Genomic DNA, 18,398 nt, shown 5'->3' on the forward strand with positions numbered 1-18,398 from the left:
TCATAAGTACCTCAAAGATCTTGAACAAAAAGCATCAAAAGATTGTGCACTCTGCTTACTCTGGGTTATCGCATGGTCTCTCTGCGCTCTGAACTCCTGCCCCACAGGTCCTTGTGCAATGGGACCAGGATGACCAGACACCCCATCCACCATGGACTGCTTCTGGAGTCTTGCCTACTGTAATGCACTCACCAGAGAAGCACCACTGTCAAGAGAACAAAAAGGACAAACAGGTTAAGATTATTAAAACAGAAAAATGTTACATGAATTGTTATTTCAATCTCTGAAGGTTGACAACTTAGTGGAAATTGAAACAGAGATGTCACAGGACATCCTTCTACACCAAACAATAGCAGAGCTATTCATGGTTTTTCTGCTTCCATTTTGCAGACACCACAACTCACAGTCACCTTGTTTTCTCCACATCGAGTTCCATCCGCAGCAGCATCCAGTTTGGAGCGGCAGGAGCCCTTCACTGAGCACCACAGTGTTTGGCAAAGGTTCTGGAAAAGAAATAAAACTGCAGCAGTCTGAAGCAGAGCTGAAGAACTCCAATGGCCAAGAGTTTCAAAATATTTCCCACAGTTTTGTACATCAATTTAGAAAGCCTTATAAGGGCTGTATTTCCAGAGACATGTTCAAAGTTTTCCACAAGTTAGGACCCAACAAAGGTCCAAATTCAAGTACTGCTCCTTACGGTAGAAGGAGTGTATATGACAAATACAAAACAGTCAGTACTTTCTATCAAGTTAACTAACCAAATTATATTTGTGAGTTTAAATACTTCCCTCATAGGCTGCTCACCTCCTACCTACACACAGGAAAAATGGCTTTACAAAGTTTGGGCAGTACTGTTTACATTGAAAGAGAACAGAGTCTGCAATATTTTCTTTTAAAGAGTACTAATGAATACATTATTCAATTTTGTATTGCTGTTTGCCTGAAAACTCACAAAGAAATAAAAGGTTACAGGTAAATACAGGTAAATGAAAACAATGCCACAGTACAACAGCCAGGTTAACAGTCATGAGCTCCCAAAATTGGAAGAGATCAAAACACAGGTCTCCTAAAACATCAGCCAAGCAGATACTCAGGAAATGATCTAAAAGAAGTTCAGGCGAACTGGCTGAGAAAAAAAAAAGCTTGGTAGGCTGGAAACAGCAAGGGCTCTGGTTGGTGAATATTGGCAGATTAACAAACTTAGAAACAGGTGCAAGTTTAATGCAGTTCCCTGTCAGTAAAGCACAGAATTTCAGCTGCTGCTCTGCATGCAGGGGTCAGCTCTCTACACAAGGGACAGAAACTCCTGAGAGTCAAAGATAGCAGGTCAAGAATTGTTACAGCCACCTTACAATTGCTCTTCACTCAAGCAGAACTATTCTCTATACAGAGAGGAGAGACATCAAGGGCAATTCCCCCTTGACAGAGGTGGTTAATACATCTCATGCAGACCTGACACAGTTCACATACAAATCAACTGCTCTTCTGGTTTATGTATAGAAGCCATGCATGCTTAGGAAATCCTAAGTCTGTGGAAAAACATTTCCAAGTTGGAGAAACCAGGGATGTCAGAGAGAGTGTGCAGTCCCAAATGGAACAGCAGAAGCAAAAGCCCAGAAGCTCTGGGCCAAATCTTGGCTGAGGGTGTTTAACTGCAGAATTCAGTACTGGGAAAGGGAACAAACCTGGCAGCGTTTACCTGTGAAACTGAGACAGCTCTGTGTTATCACATAGGAGAACCAGCAAGAACTACCCCACTGCCAGCTTCCACTGGGATTCTCAAAGTAAAAAATATGCTGGGCTTGGGAGCCAACACTGAAATTGGACACTTGGGAAAATGCAGCCCCAACGAGCTAGCAGCAACGTTTGGCTGAATTTGAAATCAAAAACTTGGCTGCTGGTTTCTGAGCTGCTTCTACTTAAAATAGCTAAGCTTAGGCATAGTCTGTTATTTATGTTCTGCATTGCATGTTCACCAGGAAAGAAATTTGATAATGCAAAACGTTTCTAAGTACTTTACATGTCCAGTTGGAAATACATTGTCTGGGATATTGTATCTCTGCTCATGTAGCTGCTTTTGGCCGATATTTTCGAGCCAGAGATTGTTTTGCAGTTCCCTATTTATAGTTCAAGAGTAGCATTACTGTGCAACTCTTTGTGGAACCATCATTGTCAGCATGTAAAGACAGAGCTAACCAAATGTTCTGGATGATGAATTTTCCATGTACCAGAGCTTTCCTCCATCTCTAAAAATAGTGGAGCACTGTTTACTTTGTACTTTTGGAAATACATGAAGAACAGCTAGGAATTCATGACTGTAACATGGACTCACTGCAAGGCAAGTGATTTTATCATCAGCACCATGGTGTGTACACTTTCCACTCTATCTGTGAGTTGAGAGTCTGTGCCTTCATGTTAAGCTCCTGCAGTCTCTCCTATAGAAAGCTGAGCATCCACTTACTACTTGGAAAACTCCTCCTAACCTGTATTTTGCTTTCCTTTTCACATTATAGTGACAACATATATGTATTTCACAAGATACTAGAGGGATCTGTAAGTGTAATCACTGAGCCTTTGGGCATCTTCAACTATATACTGACATATACTAAATACTGATTCTTCCCTCAGAAAGAATCTGTGGATCGAATTCAGACATTAAAAGTTACACAACAAACGTAGCTTGGTCAGTGAATGTTCAGTAAAAACTGGAAAGGTAAATAATAGTCTGGTTTCTTAGATGAAATGCCACACAAACTATACTAATTCATAATCAAGCTTCTTGCCAGTGCAGCTACCTGCAAAACACAGTCCTTGCACTAAAAAGCAAAATAAGATGATATCAATTAATTTTCTGACATATATCTAGCTGTAAAATCGGTTCATCAAGAGATGCTGAAATGTAGAGGCCCAAAGGTTCAAACCCAAGGAGACACAGAATGAACCAGCACTGCAAAATTACACTTTAATTTTCTATCTGTACTGTTGGACAAATTACACTAGCTGAGGAAACTGGAACAGCAAATGAAAGCAATTTTTCAATACCTGCTTCAGATTCAGTAGTTGCAGTTCAACATTGGTAATCATGTTATCTATTAAGGCTAAGGGAGATTAATCAGAAGTAATCCCTCTAATAGGAGAGTAAATGAGGATACGCATAATTATCCAAATGGAATAAACAATCAAGATCAGCAGTCCCCAACCCACAGTTGTGCACAGTACCTTGCCTAGTGAAGACACTACTGCCACAGCCCTGCTTAACACGCAGAGGAAAATGTTATGCTGCCTGCAAAGTTTAATTAATATTGTTGCCCAAAACTCAGCAAAACCTAGTGATCACTTAGCTAGACTAGCACTTCAAACCACTGTTTCTGAACTCCTCTGTGTAGGAAAGGACTGCACTGAGCTTCATAGCTCTGAACATGCTATGTACAGTTACAATGGCACAGCGTGACACCATTGCTAATATAATCTGCTACTCTGCAGTGCTTCCTAGCTCTTGCAGGGAATTGTGCTGATGTCACTATACCATTCTCATGCATCTTCACACAGCACTGTTTTGCTGTGCTGTGAGATAAAACCCCAGGGTAACTACAAATTACCTGTTTAGACATAAAAATCTCATGTATGATGGGGACACAGATTCTTCATAGTCTATGGATTGAAATTTCCTTTAATTAGTTAGACCACCATGAGTATGAAATTCTTCAGAAAATACTTCCTAGAACTGAATATTTGTTACCAGTATGATTTGGCCACTTGAAAGCTATATGCTTGAAAAGCACCTTGTTTTTGATAACAGGACTTAAGTTCCACTGCTAATTTACCTAAAATCAGGATTTTAATTTTCAAACCAAAATGACTCCACCATTGAACGACAGGTACTTAACATCAAGTATGGGGAGACCCAGTAAATGTCTTGGAATATATAAGGCAAACAGTGCAACAAGTCTGCAGGGTAGAATTAAAACACTGTGTTATGCAATGCTTGTACTGCGCATCTAGCCTACAAGACTGAACATGCTATACATGTAGTTAGCAACTGAGGTTGGTTCACTGACTGCACTTTCACACTGTTCCAAATGTTTAAGCTGTTATTAGTAGAAAGAAGAAAAATACAGAGCACTCACATCCACATCTTCACAGAAAGTAGCATTGGAGCCATACTGAAGCTGGCACTGGTGATGCACATCATAAATCATTCCAGGAGCAATGATTGGCGACTTTAAGAATTCTTTTTGGGGGATATCATCCAGACAGAATCCCCACCCTCGGCTGAAAAACAAAAATTGCATATTGAAAAAAATAAACAAAGCTAAACAAAAGCCATCTTTTTGATGCCTCTATACCGACTTTTAGTATCTAATTGTTAACGGTAATTTTTGATATGGCCTTTGGAAACAACAGTTCCAGATTCCAGCTAAGATACACTGCAGTGCTACTGACAAACAGCACTTGTTTCTGGTAGTTTATCGAACTTTTCATACACAGTTGTACTCATTTCAGGGAAATGCTACAACCCAATCACTCACTCTAGGAAACGTGTGATGTATTCCTTGCTGCACGGTGACCAGGTGAGTGGAGTAGGATCGTACTGCAGCTGCCGGGACATGATGTACGGGCGCTTTCCAACAGGCTCACAGTCGTTCTCTTTTCCGTCATGCTGGATACCAAAACTGGAAAAACAAAACAACATCTAATAACTCCAGCTGATCGGATGTACCGCAACACTCATCTGTAGGTTCCACGCTGTGTTTAAAAGACAGTAGGGTTGCTTCTGCCTCTGGTGAACTGCAGATACCCGTTTGTCAAAAAAAAAAAACACCCAAACACATAAATCTGACCCAAAACATACCAAAAATCTACATTTCAACAGGCTTTCAAATATATCTGTTATGCACAGCAATATTATCAGACCAAACAAAATAAAATAAAATAAAGAAGTGTCAAAGATTACATTCAGGGCTATTTTTAAGGTTGTCAGAACGCTATTGCACAACTTGGCCAGGAGTGCCAGTTTAAACCTCAAAGTTATGTCAAAGCTTCTAGAGTGCTTCCTAACTTGTGGAGCCCAGTTGCTTAGACTTGTACTACTTTAACTATGGTCAGGCTTTGTTACACTTTCTTTCACTCCCTTATTTTGCCTCTATTGCTTCTTTTTATGTCTCTTTTGGTAGATTTAGACAAAAACATTTTCCACATTACTGAACTTCAGTGGATTAGCCTCCAAACTTCACTTCTTCCTATTTAACTTCCTCCAGATGTATTTTACAAACAGATCTCCATAGCAGGAAGCTGTCTTTCCAACAGCTTTCTCTTCAGCTTTTCTGACTTATTATGAGATTTCTTTATTCAACACCTTATAAAAGTCATAAACAAAAAACTTTGTGTGGGATTCAGTGGACTAAACATAAATGATTCCACATCATCTCAGTGTGAAGGAGATTATCTGAAATAATAACATACAGAGATATTAGTATATGAAAGATTTTGACACCTGCATTGTTAACATCTGAAGTTGTATATGTCCGTGTGTAAAAGAGCAGTGAAAACTAACTCAGGTCATGATTCAGTAATGAATCAGACAAAGACCTTTCCGGTGAGTTCAAACCACTAAGACTTTGTTTCTGGAAAATGTAATTGTACCATGACTCAAATGTTCCAAATGCAGAGCACGACTTCAGTCAGAATCAACTGCAGTAACAGGCCTAAGCTATAACATCAAGTGTGTCCCCCTAGTGACAGGCCCTTTTCCATGAACAGGGTCTGTTGATGCAGGAGTCTGTGAACATTTGGAGGGACAGTACGAGAAAGAGTGACTTTGAAATCCAGTTAAAATGGGTGCAGTTTTTTTCTTTTTTTTTTCTCTCTTTATTTCTCTCTCTCTCTCTCTTTTTTTTTTTAATCTGTTCTTACAGACTTTTATTAGCCATTTAGAACTTTTATATATATGTACACTATGCTGGCTTGGGTAAAGTATGGTTTCAAGTTCATGATGAACTCTACAGCATTCCACTGTCTTTGCGGAGACCATACTTAAAGGCAAGGAGGCCCTGCAGCACTCTGCAAAAGCTAGTACAGCAGTACTGTCTCACAGCATCCAAAAGACGGTGAGTTACCAGCCATGTAGGTCAAACCAGGAGGTCACGCATGACTCTACGGGGAAGTGTTTTCTGATAACAAGCAGTAATGAAAAAGCTTTCTGTCAGCAAGAGGTTGTGGGGACCAAGAGACTAAACCTCAAAGCACCTAGATCCAATTATGAATGATTTCATCATTATTTGCTTACATTATTTCCTTTCTGAGAACTGACAGGTTGAATAAAGAAAAGCCAATTAATACGTAAGTAATCTTTTTATCAGATTTTATATCTCATCAGGAAATACAGACTCCATCCTGAGTGGAGGTTTGGTACATAATGAAAGTAATGTGATACAGCAACGAACATGTCACCTAGCCAAGCAACATGGCCCGAATGAAAAGTGCCAACATTTTATTCAAACCAAAGTATCCACAAGAATTTTCTAGTCAGGAGAAAGCAACTCAGTCTCAAAAGATTCAAAAATCCAAATACTTCAGGTGAGTTTAATAAATCAACTAACCAACCAAAACACCCTCACAAAGTGGGAATACTGAGAAATCTAGTTTCAAGCAAAAAGACTCAATCATAGAAAAATAAAAAGTTTAGGCAGGTCCAAAACTAAATGCCTAATAAACTTAGTCAACTTGACCTACATGAACCAACAATGGGAATATTAATCTACGGAAACTACCAGTTACTAAGACAAGACAAAAAGTAACTATATGTTAAGACAGGACTTCATACATGTATTTCTGTGAAGTTTGGCTGGTTGAATTAAAACCAGTTTCCAGCTAAATCTAAAATACTCAAATACACTGATAGAACATGAATGTTTTATATAAATGATTTTGATTAATTTGAAGATCATATGAAGTAATTGCATAGTAATTCAATATGTGCTAGGAAAAATGAGTATGGGAGAAAATGTATTAAGTGATGATTGTTTGCAGCTTAATTATGTAAATGTATTGCCCTAGCAGAATGTTAAAAGGGGTATACTAAATAATTCTAAGTATAAACAAAGGTCAAAGGATTAAGAATCTCTTATTCCTCTGCTCATTAAAAACCAGCATGGTTTTGATTTCAATAATGAAGAGACATTAACTCACTCCTTGTTTTGTTTCTGACTGGCAATTCAACCATTAATATGCAAAGAATAAGTTAAACTCATCATGGTCCCCCTTCACTTTCAACTATACCTGTGTCCAAGTTCATGAGCAATGGTGAATGCCAATGGAAGGCCAGAATCTTCATTGATGTTACAGCTTCTGTGAGGCTGACACATGCCTGACAGATGAGACAAACCTAAAGTTTCACATGGACGATTCATACCAGCACAAATGTCCTTTCTAGAATTTAAAAAAGAAAAGAAAAGAAAAGAAAAAAGTCTTACCATTAAAAGTTTTAAAACAACTGCAGAGAGTCCCTTACAATGGGTTGAGTGTTCCTCTCCCCTCTCATAATGTATCACTGCTAATTTGTGCTAATTTTTTTAAACAAAGCATCATGATAACGTTTTACAAACATATACGTAACAACATGCACTTGTTCTGGTACTATTGTTTACAGTGCTATAATTTGTAATCAATATTGACATTGCTGTTGTGCCTGAATACATATGTTTATTCTCAACTTGCAAAAGAAGGTTTTAAAATCTCCACTTCTGACAGTGTTTTGATTATAGCACATGTGAAGTTTTCTAGCACATGCCTGATGATGAATGACATGCAGAATTTCTTTTCTTCTAATTTTTGTACAAGGATTTACTAGTCAGGACAATAGTTTTCTCTCTAGTGATCCACTCTCAGCCTCTTTAATCTGCTTTAGCTTTAGCTTTCACTAGGTCTCTTCTTATAACATCTTTAAGAAAAGTCACCCTTTAATTCCACCACCTCACTTAGGACATCAGACCCACAGCTACAGGCAGCCAGTGTGCTGCTGCAGAAGAGTCTCCACACTACCGTGGTGCCAAAATCCCTGTAAGCTGTTTAGGCCAACAATTCACCTCCCTCATCATGGAATATTCCCCTAGCAAACAGGTGTGTGCTGCTGTGTCATTGCCAACATTAAGGAACTGCACGTAGTCAAAAACTGGGCCCTTCTGTCAAAAGGTTTGGCTGGATTCTGTCCAGTCTGCTAGAAGAACTGGAAGAAAGACAGGCATTTCTGGGCTCTGAACAGGGCTCTGAACAGGAGGGAATGAGACAGATCCTCACAGGGATCCTCAGAAATCTGGGATCTCCTTCTACCAGTTCAGTCAGAGCAGGCTGAGGGGGTTACAACCATATTTCAGGCTCTTTGGAGGAACATCCAACCGCAACAGGGTCTCCTCTTAGGTTAAGAATGGCAATTTAGATCCTGTATATCAGCACTGCCAGGTACAATGCATTTGCAGCCACTGAAGGGTTGCCAGAGAGGTGATCCAACATTTACCCAAACACACATTGGCTTCATTTAAATAAAATGTCTGAAGCCTGTTTATTTGGAGAGGTAAACCACTCAACATTTGGAGACTTCTTATTCTTGTCCTTATTTTAACACCTGTTGATTTTCTTACTGTACAACTTGAGTTTTTGTTTGTTTGTTTTAAGTTGTTCAGTTTGTGTGTTGGTTTTTGGTTTGGTTTGGTTTGGTTTGTTGTTGTTTTTGTTTGTTTGTTTGTTTGTTTTGTTTGTTTGTTTTTTACCTGACAGACTAGTTTAGGACTTTTTTTTCCAGATCTGGAACCCAATCTTTCCTCTAAGTTGTGTGTAGACTGGATCGATTCTGACAGGCCTGCAGAATTTCTGCTTCATGTCCTGCCACATACTCCCTGGGTAACCTCATTTATCACCTTTAAGTTTTGTATGCCTCCATTGCTCACATGTAAGAAAAAGATTTTCTCTTACTCAGAATACTGAGATAAAATCACACACTTTAAATTGTAGTCTTCAAAAATATTTGTCCATTCTGAACTGCACCTGTATATTATTTTAGGATTTGTCATTATGCAGTTGCTTATCTACATGATAGGTTGTTTGGTATATTCCTTCAAAAAAGATTAAAGAAGCATTAAATGAGACAGGATCAGGTGGGGTGAAAGACCTGAGCTCTGTAAACTGCTAGTCTCTTGGGACATACAGTTCTCAATTTCCTGACTAAGGTGCATGTCTAATAAAACACCCACATTCGTATATAGAGTGTTATATGTACTTTGAAAACAAATGAAAAACAATATCTTTAAAAGGTACAGCAGGTCTAACCTTCACCACATGTTTTTATAATATAACTCATATTCTCTGCCTTTGTGAATGTCAGGCATACTTACACTAGTTTATTTTTGCATTAACACTGTGTTTCTGAAACAGCATGTCTTCATCAGATAAATCACTTTACTGGGAAAGCAGAATGAACTAAACGACGACATAAGCTAACAAAAAAAAATCATCACCAAAAGTAATACAACTAAAAAATATCTAGTCCCATCTAGTGAACTTCTGTCATACCTGGTTAGAAGGACAGCCACATCGTGGTGTGTAGGGTTGACATCACTCTTGGGATTGACACTCTTTTGCCATTTGCAGAAGCTGGCTAGTGTCTTATCAGCATGGTGAACTATCTTCAAGCCTTGCTAATGGGAAGTGAAAGAAAATACTATTGTAAATACAAGACTGTATTGCAATAACATGCCAGCAATGTTAGCTATGAAGTCTGAAATATAGTTGCTTATGCTTTTACCTAAGCTAGAGCAATTGTTAAGAGTAATGACATGTATTTATATATCATCTTGAATATTAAGTTAAAATCTTTACTTTTTAATGATGCAGCTAACAAAAAATAAAAGGCAGAATGTACTTTTTTTTTGTAAGTGGGCTTCATAAAATCCAATGGCATCGAAATTTTTGAACAAACATTTTGTATTTTCTCGAAAGCACTTTTCCCTTTTTTTTAATTAAGAGGGTAACAATTAACTAGCGTGGGACTTCATGCTCATGTTTGTCACTGGGTGTGATGTGAACAAACTTATGCTTAGGGAATAATTACACTTCTAAGGGCATATCTCTTTCACAATGTTTTTAAATTCCAAGAAAAGACAATGCAGTCATAGATGCGTCTTCCTTATCTTATGATTATATAACATACATGCAAGTTACCAAAACTTCAGAAATATTGCAAAATAAATGCAATGCAAAATTGCATAAATGTATGCAAAATAAATTAATTAAGAAGGACTATTTTCCCCTTTCTGGTCTTGGGTACCTGTCCTATCTTTCCTTTGTTTATTGTAGCAATTTTTTTACAAAGTATCTAGATAACATTGCTACCAGATTATCACTTCTGAGTAACTAAACCCCAAATTTTTAAATATAACCACCATGTTTGCTTCCAGCATTGCCATACACAACTGAATAGTAATCCATGCTTTATTTTCAAAACAGACACAGAAATTTAGCAAGTACACTTAATTGGAGGTCACTATAGAGTTCAGGTATCAGCTGTCCTGTTTAAGACATGAACTACAGTTTTTGCCTGCTTAATCTTATTTCACAAGGCATAGCCTCACTCCCTGGCTTTGTTCACTGCCTTCAATAGCATTGCTACCATTTGGATTATGGTCACAAACCATAAGCCACTGAGAAAATCCCCTCAATGTGTTCCTGCAGTCAGAGCAGGAAATAAAATTATCACAATCAGCATGTATTTAAGCATGTAGCAAAATAGTTGTGCATCACTGACATTGGAAACTGCCAATACACAGCTAGTTCACAGCAATTAGCATCTACTTAGACCTCATTTTTGAACTTTGAAAGAGATCTAATAAGAAAAATGTGTACTGCACTGTACAATAATAGATTTACTTCTTCAGGGACCTGCAAATACTCTAGCATTACACTTCATAATGCGTTTCAGATAATGTCAGGTAATTAGATTCTGAATGGTGACACATGTTAATTTTTGTTCCTCATCTAGTCTTCCTTTGTATCCCATGTTCTTTTGACACTCAAGAGATTCCATTTTGCCATTCCTAATTTACCCATTTTAATTACATTTTCCTTGAGGATTTTATGCAGAAATACCTGAAGTCATGAGCTAAATACTTTCCTGCTCAGGAAAGGATTTATTCTAAAAGCAGATGTGCCAAAGTCAACAGATTAACAGAAGAATAAAATTAACAAACTATTTTAAGCAAACAAATCTTCCTCTCCACAATTAGGGCTCAACTCCCAGGTGTCATAAATGGTATTTTAAGGAAAATTAAAACCTTACCTCCTCCTCCTCGAAGAGGATGAGCCGGACCAGCACAATGTGAATTGCATTGCCAATGCTTGGATCATGGAACAGCCCTGTGACCTGTGCCAGAGCCAGGAGGTATGAGATTAACTGATTCCTCTATAGCAGAACAGAACTTTAGAGAGAAAATATGACATTTACTTCAAGCACACTGTACATCTTGGGATGTGGGGTGTAGTTTTGTTTTTCTTTAACTTTTTAGATCCCCAATACACTTCACTGAAAATTTAGTGAAAACTGACGTTAGAGCTACCACAAAGTGCAGCTCTGTCAAATGAGTGATGCTACAGGATTTGACAAAAATTACTAACCCAAAGAACAAAAGCATAGATTACACACACAAGATTATTTTGTCCATTTGTCATCCAGATGAATGCACCAGCTTTGGGCCTGCACCCTTCACTGCCTGCTGAAACACTTCAAAGTTCTTGAAAAACATTAACAGAAATGAATGTAACATCTACAGTCACACAATAATGATGGAGGGGTCATCTCAGGGTGCAAAAGAACAGCACGTAAAATCCTCATGTTTTGGTTTGATAGGAATCAGTTTCTGCCACACCAAAGCATTAGTAACTCTGTATTAGGCAAACAGAAATCAGTTAAATGATGGATACGCATATTCTTACAGCACAGAAGAGGATGCAAAAAACAAAAGTAAAGATAATGAATCCATATTTAAAAAAAAAAAAAAGGCAAAACATTAAGGCAAGAATTGAACTCCAGAAAAACCTGGCCAAATAAAATGTGATTAACATTATCACAATGCTGAATTAGGCAGAAGAAAATGGAATCAGAATAGTATATAGTGAGAATCTACCTATAGGTGAGCTATGCTTTATATCACAAGAAATATGAATGGATAAAGAAGATTGCATTTAGGTAAAAATTGGTTTGGAGAATACCATTAAAGGAGAAATTACTGAGATATAGTGGAAATTGTGATTTTAAATACAAAGATTTGATTTGTTTACAATTCTTTTTCAAGATATGGGGCTAGAAATTGAATCATTTTTGGGTAACCCTAATATCTCAGGTACAGACTACAGAGAAAATGTTAAGACTTGTTTGTTCCTGAATCAAATCATGGTAGTGTTTTATTCCATGGGTTTTCCCTGTGTAGACAAAACTTCACGTGCCCAAATCATCTTTGTGTCTCTTCACCGAGACTCATTACCTCACTAAGCTAGCCAGACCACTTGGGGTAATGTCAGGAACACACAGTACAAATGTAAGCAATAGATCAATTGTCATGGCTAGAATTACACTGTGATTGATTTTGTATATATTACACACACACCATGATAAGGACATGGAATACGTCTTCAACAGACTCTCCAAGGTCAATACCTGTTATGAAACAGATAACAACATGAAATAATCTGTAGTCTGTCTCATGAAACATTACTGCTTTTCCCAGGTCAACTTATATTTTGAAACTTGTCACACAGTAAAAAACATTGAAAGTTAAACTGTTAAACTTTCTTTCTCTCTCTCTCTCTTTCTTTCTTTCTTTTAAACATGGTCTTTATATTAGAAGCAGGAAACTTATCTGGAAAAGCAGTTGTACTCATTTTGGCTGGTATAGAGTTAATTTTCTTCATAGTAGCTCATATGGTGCTGATTTACGACACAGATGTTTCAGCTGTTGCTGAACAGTGTGTATTTGGTGTCAAGAATTCCTGTTTCTCAGAATGCCCATCAGCAAGTAGGCTGGGGGTGTGCGAGAAGTTGGGAGGGGGGGACAGCTGACTCCATCTGACCAAAGGGATATTCCATAGGGGAATTCTGAAGGCACAGTGTCATTCTCAGCCATAAATGCTGGGGGGAAGGGGAAAATGAGAGATGACATTTAGAGTTATGATGTTTGTCTTCCCAAGTAACCCTTATGCATGATGAAGCCCTACTTTCCTGGAAATGGCTAAATATCTGCCTGTCAGTGGGAAGCAGTGAATGAACTCCTTGGTTTGCTTTACTTGTACACACAGCTTTGCTTTACCAATTAAACTGTGTTTATCTCAACCAAGGAGTATCCTCACTTGTACGTGATGTATGGCTTGGGTTGGAAGGGACCTTAAATATCATCTAGTTCCATTCCATCCCCCCTGCCATAGGCAGGGATGCCACCCATTAGACCAGGCTTGCCAGCGCCCCATCCAGCCTGGCCCTGAACACCTCCAGAGATGGGGCATCCCTCTAATACCCTTCTAATTCTCTTCCTCACCCCACTGAAGTGTTGTTGGGGGGGGGGGGGGTGGTAAAGCAAGTAACTGTGTAAAGGGGGTAAAGCAAGTAACTTAGGGCTTAGCTGTCTACTGGGACTAACAACAAAAGTGACAGAAAGGAAAAAAATCATTGCAAAAAATGCTACTGTCAAATATGTAAGTAGCCAAATCATTTCTGTTAGATACAAAACCTACACCCTAAATGTTTTGGCTGAACTTCAATAACAGCATATGACTCCAAATTGCACTATCTTTATAATGTTAGAGCAAAGTTCAAATTCACTACAATTGCTAGTGGGCTCCTGTATACCTTTATAATTCAAAGACATGGGAAAGAATCCCTAATGCGTGAAACTGTAGAATTTTTCTCTATTACTGCAGCTACAGTTTACTGATCAGCAACAGGTTCTAGGGGAGAACAGGAATTTCAGCTAAATGAAAGTTAGTGCTAGAATTTATAAATTTGTGGTACTATCCTCAAAACTAAGAACTGCAGAATTTTCATTTAAAATCCAGAGAAAAATGACATCTATTCATCTAAGGAAAAAAATGCTTTAAAAGACAAAATTTTAATAAGTATGTATGAACTATATTCCATTTCTTTCAGTGAACAATGTTACCAACTTGTTTCTAGGTGATTAGCTAAATAATAAAGTTGAAATTTGCTCCATTCATCTAAAGACAAACAGAAAAATGAAATGTTTTACATACCATGTTCATTATAGTCAGGATGTATGATTCCACATGATCACTTCCATGATACTCAACCATCTTACTGTCTGCAACCACAAGCGTCTCCACCCATCGCTCCTTGCTGACAGATCGCCGAGAAACCTTTCTGACAGCCATATGATTCTGTTCCCATTTCTCCCTTCGACGTTCTTCTTGTTTGAAAAAGCTGAGGGTATCTGGAGGGGTAAGAAGCAACACTGACTTCAAAATATTTTCAAGCTTGATTTACATTTGTTGTGTATGGCTGTAGTACTTGTGGACAGTAAGGCAGCACTGCAGAGTCACACGATGATATAGGTTGGAATGGCTGCCACCCACCTGACCAAAAAACTTCAAAGTGATATCAGCCTGCTGAGGGCCAAGTCCAGTGAGGTTCTGAATATCTTCCCCACATGGATTAAAAGGTGCTCCGAAATACATATCCAGTCATCCCTACTCAAATACCAGGCACTAAAGTGCAAGACAGAGCCAAGTTTAAAAAACTGAAATGGAGATGCCCTTTTCAAGGTTTTTCTCTTCCATGCTTTTGCTCTTAACTTTCCCACGACGCCAATTCATAGTTTAAGATAAGGGATATACTTTCTCCACAGGCAGCTCTTATCCTCAGCAGGATGGCAAATTAGGCCGAGCACTTTGGTACATCCACGAATGGTTTGTTCTGTACATTAAGAATATCACCCTGTAAGCCCTAAGGGGTGGGAATGCTTTATCAGTGGTGTCATCTGAATAACAGTGAGGCAGAGAGCTGCTGGCCCCACAGCTGCCTGTCATGTTGTCTGACTGACAGGTGAGTCCCTTAGTGCTTCCACTGTAATTTTAGGATCTGTACATCCAGATTGTTTTGGGAAGTTTTTTGCTATGCAGAGTTGCAAGCAACCCTGCCCTGTGCTCAGCACGGATAATTACTCTCAAGAACAGAAGAGAACAGAACAGAACAGTTCAGTTGGAAGGGACCTTCAAAGACCATCGAGTCCAACTGCCAGACTTCTTCAGGGATAAACAAAAGTTAAAGCATGCCACTGAAGGCATTATCCAAATACTGCTTGAACACTGAGAGGTGTGGGGTATCAACAACCTTGCCAAGAAACTTGTTCCAGTGTCTGGCTACCCTCATGGTAAATACATTTTTTCTAATATGCAGTCTGAACCACCCCTGGCACAGCTTTTTGTGCTTCTGTCATTCTATCTGTGAATGCCAGCCAGCTGCATTATCAGAGAAGCAGTGGAAATGTAAATATCCCTAGGCCTAAAAAAGAAGTGAGAGATGCCAGTCTGACAGAAACTGGTGACAATTTTCCAAGCTAGAAGCCAGAGAAATACTTTTATGGTGCTGGGATTCCCCAAGTCCTAAGAAGGATCAGGAGTGCTTCTTGTTATTACAGATATTGCTGTAGCCCTTTGGAATCTCATTCATGGAAGAGGATGTCCTAGTTCCAGACAGGGTACATTCACAGGCCTTTAAGTGCCTACAGCCTGTCCAGCATTACCCCACACCACTGTGTGGCAGGGGACAGTTATCAAGCATTACCTCCATCTTCCAGCACTACTGAGCATTAAGGGACAGCTGCCCAGACCACACTTCAGGTATAGATGACCTGGTGGCTAGGTCTTAAATCTGTGTGTTCACATCAGCAGCAGATCTGTTATGCCTCTGTCACCAAAGTGCTGTTTGCCATTTACAAGACATAAATTCAGTCAGAATGTATTGTGATATGTTAAATGCCTGTATGTAGCACCATTGGACAATCACGATGTGCATAATACACCTCTCAGCATAAATGGCATCTGATATCTTGGGTTATTGTACGTGTGCAACAGAAGATGCACAGGACTTCAGAAATGAGTTCTCTGAGGTCAGTCTGAAAGTTGCATACAGAAAGAAATCCTGGTACTGATGGTGCATTATTTATAAAATTGGAACACGCCATACTAATAATCAAAACTAGAGCAGATGTATAACAATTAGAACTGACTTCAATACACAAATGTGCATTACACAGCTGCTTTGTTAGTTAATGCACACAGTGATCTGTTAGCACTGTGGTGCACCTGGCATGCACCACTGACAAGCACACAATCATACAAACGTACCCCATCCAGGTTCATTTTATTCAATGGAAGCCTGTAGTTGCCTGGACTGCTTTCTAAAGCATACTGTACTAAGCTCGATTAGTATACTATGCTAATTAATTAATATACTATGCAGGATGTCACGTATTCTATACTGTAGATACAGAATATAATAAATAAATTAAAATAGTTGTATGAACTGACATTTGCATTTTAAAAGATGCTGAAAATACTACTTGTGAAGGCCAAAGAACTGTAAGATTTTTTATCTTCTTGGCAAGACAAACTTCATAAAAATTACAAAAAGCTTGAATAAATGTAAACGAATTCCAGCAAGCACATAAGCTGCTAAATTTACTATCCATAAACTGTCACAATAAAAAGCCCAACAGTATAAATTTCCTTTGTGATTACCAACCCAAATAATATGTCAGTGTCATCCTACGTAGCTGCACAAGCAGACTGTGCTGAAAATATATATCAACTAGTAAAAAAAAAAAAAGTGTTCAATAAAGAAAGTTCTCTTCCCATCAAGTCAATGGACTCAAAGAGAGCAATACATTTTGGTATATTAATCTTGAAGAAAACTGCATGGAAAAATAGTTTCTTATCTACCTGGAAAAATATAATTTGTGAGTAAAGACAAACAGAATAAATTGATTGGTTCATTTTGTTTTGTTTGTTTGTTTGTTTAAGAGAAGGAAATGGATCATCTCTTCTATAATCCCTACCCTAACTCCACTAGCTGCAGCATCACTCCTGCCATCTTCCCCAACCTTTGTTCAGTTACCGTAATACTCAGTGCTATCAGGGCTATTTATGAAATGCATTCATTGATATCTCCCAGATATTTCTGTGGTTTTCAGCAGTCTTATTTCTCTCAGTAGCTCAATTTTCAAGGATTTTGTCCCGAGAAACACCTTCCCCACAGCTATATGAACAAAAGATTCTGCTCAGACTGCTGGTTAAACCATTTGCTTATGGCCATACAAAACACCATGTCAGAGGTCAGGCTTTGTACTCACATCCACCAAAGACTTTTAGTTATTGTCTGGAGAGGTGATAGCTCTGTACGTACAAATTTTTAAAGCCATTCAGACTGCAACAATGAACAGCCCTCAGGTCTGTTGATCCGGTTCAGCAAAAGGATATAAACTGCAGGAAAGTCCAGAGAAGAGATCTGAGTTATGAAAATTGATGTCATGTAGCAAGAAAGTGCTGCAGTCAAAACCCTTTCCTAAGTGTCAACTCCTTCCTGTGCAGGGATCTAACCTAGACACAGGGTGCTGTTGGAGAAGTGGATACCCAGCTGTGGTATGTCACCTGTCAGCTTTGTTAGTGAGATGAAGCAGAAAGAACCTCTTGGAGCTACACTAACATACAGGCAGGTATAAAGCATGGTTCTACTTCTGCTTTCATATCTCTGTGAATGATGATTGTCTCTTTAAGTTTTTCATTCTGAAGTAAGGTAACATTGCTTTACTTTTACCTTAAATTTGCAGTGTTGCATGTGATTTCAGAGTTGCTGGCAATCCCCAGGTATTCTGTTGGCCAGTAATGGCAATCTTAACAAGGAGCCCACAAGTTCAGGAATATCCATGGAGGGATGGATAGTTTAAAACCTCCTAACACACAGTGCTGCCTGAAAACAACCTGCTTGCTTCCCACACCACAATCATAAATGCTGAGAATGCCCCACAAATAGAACAGAGAAAGCGGGTTTCCATGCATTTTTGAAAAGCTAGACATGGGTAGATACAGTGCTGAAATCCCTAGGAACAGAAAAAAAATTTTTGCTGAAAGTACACCCTGGATAGTCACAGACTCAGTAAATAGAGGGTTGGTAAGAGATTCATTTAACAAACTGCATGAAATTCAAGCAGCAGCATTCAGAAGTTTCTGTCTGTTGTGGGAGATAATTTTGCAGATGTGAGGTTTTTATTAAAACACCTGACTTGGCCAAATGGGTCACATACGATGTTACATTGGTCATATGTGAGACATCCAGCCATATCACAAGA

General features: G+C 38.6%; 1 protein-coding gene across 3 annotated transcripts in view; it reads right to left on the reverse strand.

The window, feature by feature from the left end:
• Positions 1–18,398, reverse strand: part of ADAMTS12 (ADAM metallopeptidase with thrombospondin type 1 motif 12) — a 172,173-nt gene that overhangs the window by 61,514 nt on the left and 92,261 nt on the right. For all 3 annotated transcript variants that reach the window (XM_068666284.1, XM_068666285.1, XM_068666286.1), the window contains 8 exons: positions 14,287–14,483; positions 11,327–11,410; positions 9,565–9,689; positions 7,279–7,428; positions 4,530–4,673; positions 4,128–4,272; positions 411–503; positions 60–205 (listed from right to left, as the gene is read on the reverse strand). In XM_068666284.1, the coding sequence (XP_068522385.1) occupies positions 60–205; positions 411–503; positions 4,128–4,272; positions 4,530–4,673; positions 7,279–7,428; positions 9,565–9,689; positions 11,327–11,410; positions 14,287–14,483 (1,084 nt within the window). The remainder of the gene's footprint in view (positions 1–59; positions 206–410; positions 504–4,127; positions 4,273–4,529; positions 4,674–7,278; positions 7,429–9,564; positions 9,690–11,326; positions 11,411–14,286; positions 14,484–18,398) is intronic.

Source organism: Anas acuta, chromosome Z (assembly GCF_963932015.1).
Source record: "Anas acuta chromosome Z, bAnaAcu1.1, whole genome shotgun sequence".
NCBI classification, from domain to species: domain Eukaryota; kingdom Metazoa; phylum Chordata; class Aves; order Anseriformes; family Anatidae; genus Anas; species Anas acuta.